The sequence below is a fragment of the Ammospiza caudacuta genome, chromosome 4 (genome assembly GCF_027887145.1).
Source record: "Ammospiza caudacuta isolate bAmmCau1 chromosome 4, bAmmCau1.pri, whole genome shotgun sequence".
NCBI lineage: Eukaryota > Metazoa > Chordata > Aves > Passeriformes > Passerellidae > Ammospiza > Ammospiza caudacuta.
The window spans coordinates 78,373,535-78,384,467 of NC_080596.1; the positions used below are offsets into that span (position 1 = coordinate 78,373,535).

At 42.2% G+C, this 10,933-nt stretch overlaps 1 protein-coding gene across 1 annotated transcript; it reads right to left on the reverse strand.

The window, feature by feature from the left end:
• Positions 1-1,610: 1,610 nt before the first annotated feature.
• On the reverse strand, positions 1,611-9,091 carry SLBP (stem-loop histone mRNA binding protein). The gene is made up of 8 exons (XM_058803957.1): positions 8,922-9,091; positions 8,468-8,599; positions 6,241-6,345; positions 5,666-5,725; positions 5,290-5,421; positions 4,557-4,706; positions 3,293-3,377; positions 1,611-2,590 (listed from the first exon to the last, which is right to left on the reverse strand). Exons 1-8 carry the CDS (start codon positions 8,963-8,965, stop codon positions 2,474-2,476), a joined length of 825 nt encoding a protein of 274 aa, XP_058659940.1. The 5' UTR covers positions 8,966-9,091; the 3' UTR covers positions 1,611-2,473.
• Positions 9,092-10,933: the final 1,842 nt, after the last annotated feature.

The window sequence follows — 10,933 nt, forward strand, 5'->3', positions numbered from 1 at the left end:
AAAGCTGAACAGCACCTCAGATTGTTTTTAATGAGATCAACAGAATTTAGATATCTGTAAGCAAGCTGGAGCATCCCACAGGAAAACAAGGGATAAACTAGCCAAAAAAACCCCTAAAAATAGTGACATAGAATGTTACAGTCTGAAGCAGAAGCGACAGAGCACACTGAAAGGTGACAGAACAGAGCAGAGATGGAACAGAGTGGGCACAGTGAGGGGCAGCACCCACCTCAGCAGGGCAGGGTCATGTACAGGAGGGCACAGGCAGTGCAGGAGGGTCATTTCCCAAGGCCTGTGCTGGGAACCTTGTCTGAGTAGTAGCAGGTTAGCTGGACTAATCTCAAATTATATACCACATTATGGACTAACCACTGAGAAGTTACTCTGCAGAAATTTAAAAGCACCTCAAGCCATTTGCCAAAGGAGAATTATTTGTTGTGTGCTCCATTATAACAGAGAAGTGCATCCCAGGTGTTTGCCTGAGCCCTGCCCAGGGTTTGGTGTTCTTCACAAGATTTTCCCCACATTCCAGCCCAGAGCTGGATGCAGCACTCAAGGAGGGGTCTCACAGAGGGCAGGGTCCCCTCCCTTGCCCTGGTGGCCACGCTGCTCTTGGTGCCCAGGACACAGCTGCCTTTCTGAGCTGTGAGTGCCCATGGCTGAGTCACTTCAAGTTTCTCATCCACCCACCAACAGCCCCAGGTCCTTCCCCTCAGGGCTGCTCTCCATCTGCTCATCCCCCAGCCTGCATTTGAGCTCCAGAGATTGTCCCAACCCATGTCCTTCCTTATTTCAAAAGCAGGTGTAAGTAACCTTACCCCTCAGAAGCCTCTAAACACTCTCTGAATATCCCACTGATCCAACTCGTGTGGGTAGCTACAGTAGGACAGAAAAACTTATTTTAAATAAACCAATTCTAGTGGCAGTTCTGACATTCAGCTACAGACTGACACACTGGAAATAGTTAAGAACAACCAGGAACTGCGTGGCCAGAAAATGTGACATGGGAAAAGCAAATTGGGAAGGACAGAGGGTGCAGAGTGCAGGTAGAAGGCAACTGCCTTTTTGTTGCCTTCTCTGGAAAAAATACATGTTAGGAAGGCATCAGAGCTGAGCACCCACCTTATCCCAATGCCACTATAGTGGCAAGAGTAGAAACTTCCAAGAGTAGAAACTCTTGAAGCTTCGCTGATTTCAAAAGTGCCTAACAAATCAGACAATAATAGTAAGCAATATTACTACCTAAGATACTCCCTTGAGTTGGTGAGTTTAAGGGGAGTAACATCAACACCCAGAAATTCCATTTTAAGAAATAAAACCAGGTGAGGTGACTGTAAAAAGCTGTTCTCTAAGTGAAGAAGATTGAAGTGTCACACAACTCTTCTAGCAGCTTTTCCTAGAGAACAGAACTTGGCAACTACTAAACATCTACTAAACCAAATTGTCTCAAATTCACTCTGGTGGCCATATAAATAGATTTTAAGGTCTCCTCAAAGTCAGAGGATGATGCTAACACAGATTTACCCTGGCTCAGTACCAATATCAGACACTTGGCTTTCAGCATTTCATTATGCTCGGAGCACTGCTAGCAGGAAATGAAGAGTCAGATGTAAAAGTAAAGGCAGTTCTGTTTATTTTCCAGCAACATCCCACGCAAAAGCAGTAGAAACACGAACTGCTCTCAGCAGAAAATCTGTACAGTTGGTAACATTTACAACAGTTTTACATTTAAAACCAGAAAACTGAAAGAATCAAGCACTTTCCCTAGACATTGTTTTCTTGACTGCATTAATAAATGACTGATGACTATTTACAAATTTCAAGTTAAGGCTACTACTTCTAAAAAAACCCCAACATTATTGCATAGACTTTGCCATGTTGACTTTCAATTTCTTGATGGTATTAAACTTCCAATTGTTTCTGAAAAATTTTTGCAAAAAAAGTGGTTTTTTAAGGTAAGGTAGTTAAACTTACAGTGACTGCAGTAGATGGGCTTACTAGTACTAATCAGCCACATGCACAGCACCACGTGCCATACTCCAGGTCAGGTCAGGTGTGTTACAAGAGCCATTTGTAAAAACAAGGAAGCATTAAAAAAAAATCCCCCAAATTGGCTCTTGATCCGCAGGTGGACAACTAAAATCATGTTCAGAGTAGGGGAGGGAGTGGGGGAAATTGGTAAGATCTTGCTGTGCTATTTATAATTACTAGAGGATAGCACTGCCATTGGCTAGTTTTACTATTGAGAAGTTTTATAAAAAAATCTGATATACATAAATTAAAAGTTAACAAGAAGTCACACAACTTAATTGCAATTTTACATAAGTTTGGTCTGGAGAATACCTAGACCAATCACAGCTTTGAGAACAGTCTTCAACTTTGCTTAAGCTTTCTTACTATGAACAGGTTATGGATCAAGCTAACCTCTCAAATTTAAAAGAAACTCTCTCTAAAACAGGTTGCACAGGACTATTTAACTCACAGTATCAAATTCTTTCAGTGGCTCACTCAAACACACTTCCAAGTCAAATTCTCCTTCTGCTTGATAGTCAACATGTCTAACTTTGGTGGGAGTGCCAGAACAGGTATCCTGGAAGGGAAAGGCAATTCATAATTACTAGTTAAGCAGAGGTTATTAGTACAGGTAATTCAATTAGCTTCTGTAATTCATTTAGACCACCCTAAAACAAAGGCTTACAAATGCTTTAAAGGCCACAAAAACTCAATGCTAGTCTTAATATTAAAGAAATGTAGGCTTCTGCCCATCCAACCACATTTGGAGATATCTTGCAAGTGTTCCATACATGCAAACATTAAAACATTATACAGATTTAATATTTGAAAAATAAATCCAGTAAGAAAAGCATTCCTAGATCTTTAATGCTCAGCTGTACCAAGTGCTTTCTGGACATAAAAGAAGCCTACTTCTGTGTGACAAGGAAATTCCACCCTATTTTAATACTAGATATTGCAATCTAAAGTAGTATTTCAATTGTACATTACAGTTCATAACTGATTTGCTTTCAACAAATTAATTTTCTTTTGAAGGCTATGAAACAATGAGATATTTTTAATTTGAGATTATTAAAGTTCTAATTCTCTAAACCCAAGACTACAGACAGATAATGGCTATAGCTGGAAAATACCTGAGTTTCAAAATTGCTCAGCTTTATAAACAGTCCCTAAACAAAGCAGGTGATGGGATCTGTGAGGTATCAGGCTGCTCTGGATTTAATTCTAAGCAATGAACCAATTATTAAGGAATAGTTATGCAAATGACAGATATGCTTACATCATTATCTTGACAGCTCGTTTGAGATTCAGTAGAATTGCTTCCAACAGATTCTGTCTCCATCTCACCAAGGTCAACAGGACAACTGTAAAATCATTTAGAAGAATACAGCATAATTGATTTTTTAGTGTTAAGATGAACTTTGTTGTGCAGTTCTGAAAAAAAAAATGACCAGAGGAGAGCAAAGAGACCTACAGAGATCACAGGGACAGTGGTGGCAAACTGCGAAGACAAACAGAACTGCAGGACAGCTCAGTACTGCCAAAATGGCCAAGGACTGAATTAAGTCTTGAGACTGAATACTGCAACTTGTCAAAGACAAAAACCCAGTGCTCAAGAAATGCCCCAATGCAAATGTTACAGGAGAGGAATGAATTTTTTTTTCAGTTCTGTAAAGATTTAATATCCATTATACACAGCATCTGAAGGTAGCATTTCAACACCAAAGCACACAGCAGGGTTCTGGCTGAAGGACCAATGCCCCTCATGCTGATAGAAAGTAAAAGGAAGCTAAAAGGAAGCTTTTCTTCTAGATCCTGTTGCTCTGCAGTAGTTTTAAAGTCAGCATTCCATTAAGGAAAAACACTACTTTATTAACACAAAGCTGCCTGCTGAGGAATTAAGTTCCATCTTTGTCCCTTGCATTCGCTACTGCCAGTTTTATGTCATGATGCTGATCAGCTGTATTGCTTTCTACAGAGGAAAATAACTGTGGCATCACTCTGCATCTTCTAGAGAGAGCTTGGGCTGTGAACGCTTGTGGCCATGCTTTGAGCTTGGGATGAATTGACAATTCTCCCTCTCTGGAGAAGAAACGTTTTATACCACTGTTCTTGAACTAGCAAGTGAGAAGAGTGAGGCAGGTTCCTGTACACTAGATTTTTCCAAGCTCAATATTCACACCTGCCATTAGTGAGAACTCTCCAGCACTGCCCCTACCAGATCATCTGAAGACTGCTCTGAAAGAATTGGCTCCTGTTGATGGTGTGAGTATTTTACAGAGCAGTGCAGAACTGGCTCTGCTTTCACCATTAAAAATTGAGAGATATATGTATATGCACTGGGCAAGGACCAGAAAGCTGTTGGATATTTTGACTGAGAAGGAACTGAACACCACTAAGTGTGGATAAATAATTAAGAAAAACATTCAGCACTCACTGACTTGTCTCAAAAATAACTATGATGGGAGTGGTGTTTACTTCTTAAACAGGAGACTTCACGTCATAATTTCTATAACAGCATCCTGAACACTCTGTGTACATACATTTCCTGCAGATCACACCCTCCTTCAGTTGGAGGATCCCAGGAATGCAGTGCAACCTTCCACAGTTTGATCTGCTGGTCCCACGACCTACGGCTGTACTTCTTAAATTTGTTTGGAGTTCTGGGATGAACTCCTGGGATACGATGGCATCTGTTCAGATATCAGACATGAAAAATTATCAGTGCTTTATTCACACATACATAACATACCTTTAAATGTTAGCTGATTTATTATTTATGAGAAAAGACCAATGTGCAATTCCAGCACTCAAGCAAAGGTTTGCCAGCTCCATGCAAGCTTCTTAGTTTTTCTGACTCCAAGTCAAATGAAATAATAATAATAAAGAATTATCATTCATAGGTTTGAAAAATTAATTTCAAACTCAACAGCAACTGTAGCCCATTTTGTCTTGTAGTTAACTCATGAGGAAACTGACTGCAAAAAAGCAGTTTCACTTCCTCTCATTGACAAGCACATCCAAAAGAACTTTCATTTCCATTTCAGCAGCATGAGGTATTTCTTATATACCGACTCATTAAAATCAAACCTTAAACCACACCTCAGTTAACTGTTAGTGTGATCTAACAGTTCAAAAATGTCTTAAAAGTTTAATTTGTAGATGCCTTCTATTTAAATGTGTATTGGATACCAAGTTTAGTACATTAATGTGCTTATAAAGAACAGGTATGACTTGCAGGTGGACATTTAGTTTCCAGAAAGTCAAGCAGCTTACCTAGGAACTTCTTTAATGTATCTATCATATGCAATTGTGTTTTTTCCATAGTTTATCTGTTTTTGTCTTCTCATCAAAACCACCTCATCTGTCTCGAGTTCTACTGCCACCATGGACTCCTTTGAATCAGAACTGAAGAAAAAAACATTGCAGGTTTGGGACTGCTAGAAAACCAGTGACACTCAAACAAACCCACTTGTAAAAGATTATAAATAAACATGTTAAAACTTCCCAAACAAATGCTCAGAGTGTTACTAAACCATGGTGTTGGAACAGACTTGGTATGAACTATTTTAAACTGTTTTAAGAAACAACACTGTACAATCAAAATTCTGTTTTCAAGATTTTCCTCAGTGAAGCCAGAAGTTTAACCTACCTTCCTGAGGAGGACTTCCTTTCTCTTGAAAATTCATTTATCAGGAGTTTTCTTCTGTGTCTGTAAGAATTCAAATAATTTAAAAGAAATTATATACACAAAAAGGAACATGAAGGCTGCACTGTCACAGCTCACAGTTGAACTAACTTTTCAGAAAAGCAGCTCTGCAAAGACCTTTCTGTTATGAAATGGATATTTCAGTTTTCCCTTAAAAACCAATAAAAATACAAGGACTTTCTTTTCCTGACTATTTTTCCCTAAAGCAACTTCTTATAGCAATGATACAAAAAACCCCAGTGATTAGTGAGAGGGTATTTGAAGTATTTTAATCTAAGAGATTCAGGAAAAGCTTCCAAAAGGGAGATATTTAGGGATACACATCCAATCTCCAAGAGTATCCCATGACATTCCTGCAGGACTGAACCCAAAGCTGATTTAAAAGCAGCAGACAAGAGGCTAAGGTTGGCCTGATTTTACTACAATGGTGAAGTTAAAAATACAAGCCGAAACAGATTCTACAAGATAACTTCCATTTCTCTTCCTTTTACCACTTCATCTGAGACACCCAGGGGTACCTTGCAATTTCTTTGTGAACATTGGTCCTCATTTCATCTTCTTCCACTGCAGTTCCCCAGTCTAAACACCTGGGAAGGGGTCCAGGACCTTCTGGTGTTGTAAAACTAGAAAGAAAAAAAAAAAATTAAGGCTCTGTGTTAAAAGTTTGGGTTATTGTATTTTCCACTCACAGCTTGATCCCTTAAACAGGATTAATTACAATACTCAAAATGGCTGTGAAAACCTGGTGCTTTATTTAAATTTTACCACTGTAAAATTAAGCATCAGTTCTGACTTCCACCTTGAGGTTGTGTGGTTTGTGTTGGGTTTTCTTCAAATTGATGTAGGTGTCTATAGAAACATATCACTGTAACCTGATAACCCATGCTTTCAGTAACTTCCAGATCGTGCTCTTCAGAAAATGGCACATGAAATACCAACTTTATTCATTTACTCACTTGGTTTCACTCCACTAAATGACTCAGCAATTATTTATACTTTGATGACTGCAGACTCATTAGCTTTATAAGAGATAAAACTGGAGCGCAGAATTAAGTTGCAAAGCTAATTAATTAAAATTACATGATAGCACCAGGAGTTGCTCCATGTAAGTATATGCCTGGTAGAGATGGCAAAGGCACAAAACCATCCTATTTTAGCTAGGAAAGGGAGATTTGCTGAGACTTTGCAAACTTGTTTAACACCTTTATTGCACCATTAGCATCACAAGCAGGTTCAGACTCCTGTGGGGAATAAGCCCATATCCCTTCCCAACCATCTACTGCTGCCTGCACTCAGATTATTCAGTGTTTCCCCTGCCTGTCTTCCTGATGACTAATTTTCCCCAAGTAAAACTCAAAACTGTATCCTACAGAGCAGAGCTTTTTCAGCAGATCTGGAAATGCTCTGGAGATTTTCCAGGGTTTTGTGCAAATGTCCCCTGGAATCAGGGAATCAGATCCATCTGCACTAAAACCAGTTCAAACTCCCTCCTTGCTCCTAAATTGGTTTGCACAACTTTGAGCGGTTTGTTAAATTCAAACTAAAAGTTATTTTTTGATGAAATCCAGTTACCAACTTGGCAAAATTAAAAATCCATAGAAAACAGTACAGGTCCCTCTGCAAAGATCTGTTCAAGCTCCAAAGATTGTTAACTTTTGCTTATATCAATTTCTAGATTTGCAGAGAATACAGACCACGTTCAGTTATTGCTCTCCTGTGGTAGAGAACAAACAGCAGAATCCCAGTTGGTCCCAATTGAGTTTTTTCCTCAACACTGTGCTGTGATACCTTTTTATATTTTTTTGATTCTGTACCTGTGCCGTGATTACCAAGATGACCAAGCCTCCCCCCAATCCTCTTTACTTTTGAGGATTTTAATTTGACATGGTTGGATTGGCATAAACAAAAAGTAGTTTTGGCAGAGAGGAAGAGAACAATTTCAGAGCTCAATCCAAACTGAAACCAGGAAGTTTGTGTGCACAATTCAATACTGAGAGACACGCAGAAGTGTTGCTTATTTACCTTGAAACTGTCTGTAAAGTTTCATCCTTGTACTGCTGTTCAACTATGCTTCCTGGATTTAGTTTAAGGTACTCTGGATAATGTAAGTTGAGCCACTGACCAACGTGTTCCTGCTTATTGTCAGCGAAGGAAAATGGGTGGGCACAACCTACCCCTGTTCAAGAAACCTTGATTCAATCAACTGGGATGAGGGGACAACTCCCATCCACAGATCACAGAGATTAAAGAGACCGTGGCATGAATAGCTCAGACTGAAAATGTAGTATAAAATAAGATACTCAAGTCTGACAAACATGGAAGGCAGAGTTATGGGGTGATCTCAAAACTGGATCCCCCCACAAATGTGCTGAAATAGAACAAAACTTCTCTGTACTCCCTTCAGAAACAGACAATAGATGATTTCTAAAACCAAATTTTTGTCATTTACTTCAATTTTACCACAATTGTTTCTACAGCCTGTATTTACAAACATAATGAGCCTGTACAGTATTAGTCCTCGATAAATAATCAAGGACATATTTCAAGAGATAAGAATGAAAAACGCTGACTCTTAAGAACTGACTCCAAGATAAGAGCACTGCACTCGATCCTTTTCCCTCCTTTAGGACCAGCTATTTGTGGCTGATGAGCAGGCAGGGCTAGGAAAGCTGAGCAGAAGGGTCAGTGTAACAGCTCCGGTCGAACAAAAGAGCAGGAAGCCGCTGCCATTGCCGCCATGCTCACCTGTCCAGCCGGCTGTCCTCAGGCCTGGCCTTGTTCTCCTCAAACACGGAGGACTCGGGCTCGTTCTGCCTCCGCCGCTTCCCATCGGCGCCGCGTTTCCGCGCCTGGGCCCAGCGCGGGGGGTGCTGCGGGCTGGGGACAGACACAGCGACACACGAGAGCCCGGCTGGGCGTCAGGGCTTCAACCTCCTTCGGACACCGCGCTTATTCACCCGTTCCACTCCCACCGAACGCAGGGAGGCGACGCCACTCGCTGCGGGCACCCTGAGGGGGCTCTGCCCCCCCCACCCCCTCAGAGAGCTCCGTCGCGGGACGGCGGGAGCGAGGGCCGGGGAGCGCGGGGGAACGAGGGCCGGGGAGCATAGGGGGAACGAGGGCCGGGGAGCGAGGCCCGGAGAGCACAGGGGGAGCGAAGCCCGGCGCCGCCACACCCGCCTCAGCCCGGCGGCCCTACCTGCTCTTGGTGCTGCCGTGCGGGCTCCTGTGGCGGAAAGACATGGCGCAGGGAATCCCCGGGAGAGAGGGCTGGAGGCAGAGCTGGGCGCGGAGAGCTGAGGAGGCCGGAGGAGGAAGGAGAGCCGGACGGTGAGGCAGAGCCGAGGGAGCGCTGCCGCCTTCCCGCTCAGCCCCTTCACATCTCCCGCCGGCGCTGAGCGACAGGCCCGCTCCGCCTCCCCGCGGGGCGCCTCCACGGGGACAGATGCGGGGGGGGAGAGTAAAAACGGGAAGGCGCAGCGGGCGCCCCGCACCCTCAGATGTTCACACACATCCCCCACCCCCCCGCGAGGGTAATGGCTCAGCCCGCTCCGCCCGGCTCCGCCCCCGGGGCGTGTTGGCGGGAGAATCGAGCGCGGCGCGCGCGGTTTTGGCGCGCTGGTGCGGCGGGACTCCCGTGAAACAACAGGGAAAAACCCAGCCCAAACAAAAAGGAAAATAGAAGTTCCCGCGATTTAAATATGAAGGATGACGGTCCGCGGTGTGAAAAATGCGTATTTTATGACTGGCTTTTCGCAAATATAAAAATGAATATTATGTGTGTGATGTTACAAAGTTATGTTGTACTAATTTTCTTAAGTAGTGTGTTAAATATAGTTTTACGTTATAACATAATGTTAAAATAGAAACTATGCTATGTAAGATACTTTTTTTAAAGAGAGGACTCAGAGATAGCAGGCTCAGGACACCTGAATCTTTCAGAGAAAAAGAATTTATTGCTCACTAATCAGCAAAAACGAACTTCTTCCTGCCTCGCTAAGCTGAAGACGCCGTCAGGATTAAGAGGAAGAAGCTGACACTGACCAGACAGAATCCTTTGTTTGAATTAAATTTATGCAGCATGTATGAGGTGTATGAATATACAACAGGTTATTGTTTTTAAGGGTTAATCCTCTGTTAACGTGGGTTCTTTTTCGGGCTTACTTTGCCCAGGCCGTTTGTAACTCTTTGTTTTTACTGTCTCGTATTGTCCTAAATCCTTATTGTCCAAATTCAGTTATCAATAGTGAAGAAGGTTGGGTAACAACATGAGATGGTTGGTTCGTGGACCTTTCAGGGGTTTTTACTTGCACAGTGAGATCCCATTGGTCCTGCTATTGGGCATACACTCACAGTTTAGAACAGTAATTTAGAAACGACCTGGAGGACTCCAGCAGAACACAAGCAGCTTTACACAATAATACATTTACAGCCTGAAGACTGGTGGGACACTTCAGAGAGATGGTTTTCTTCTGGCCTCACAATGGCATGATTATGAAGGCTGAAAAAGCCTTACAGTAACAGTTTCATAAAGGTTGGAAGAGCCCTCTAAGATGACCAAGTACAACCATTATTAACAAGGCACTGCTAAGTCCGTTGCTAAACCAAGTCCCCAAGTACTACATCTGGTAAAACAGATGGCAGAAGCAGCAAACAAAAATTTGTTTGGTGGGTTTTCTAATCAGCTTAAAACACTAAAGCAACTATCAAAGTGCAGCAATGGTTTTGGAGAAACTTTCTGAGCACACAATAACAGGTGGTGTTTGGTTTTGATTTTGATTTTTTTTAAATAAACTTCAGCCTTGCTATGCATGAAGATATTTACTTTGAAAATTCCATTCCTGTTGCCTGGCCTTACTATAGTAAATTTTGTACAAACTCACAGATCTGTGGGGCATCTTCACTGAACGTCCACATTCCTGCAGAAAAGTCTGCTCTGCTGGCACCCCTCCTTTCCCACAGACTACAATGGAAAACAGAACTGTGTTCTTGCACCAAGGTCATGCTTGAAGTACAGCAGAGGGTCAAAACATGCACAAACAAACTCCCCTCCCTTCAGCCTGGCTCTGACAAAAGCTAGACCAGCAAGTTTACCTGAACACACCCAAGCAAGGCAGACAGAGGACAGCTACAGCCTGGAAGCCACACTGTACTTTTAGCACAACACAATCTACAAATTAAATTCAGTTTATCCAGCAGAACTATCTGCTG

What these genes read in the sequence shown, in the direction of transcription:
- SLBP (XM_058803957.1), bottom strand. Translation starts at nt 8,965, where the DNA reads ATGTCTTTCCGCCACAGGAGCCCGCACGGCAGCACCAAGAGCAG. An exon ending in GGGTGTGATCTGCAGGAAAT is followed by an intron (nt 3,378 to 4,556) that starts GTATGTACACAG and finishes ATGATTTTACAG; the next exon opens with TTGTCCTGTTGACCTTGGTG. An exon ending in CGAGCTGTCAAGATAATGAT is followed by an intron (nt 2,591 to 3,292) that starts GTAAGCATATCT and finishes TTTCCCTTCCAG; the next exon opens with GATACCTGTTCTGGCACTCC.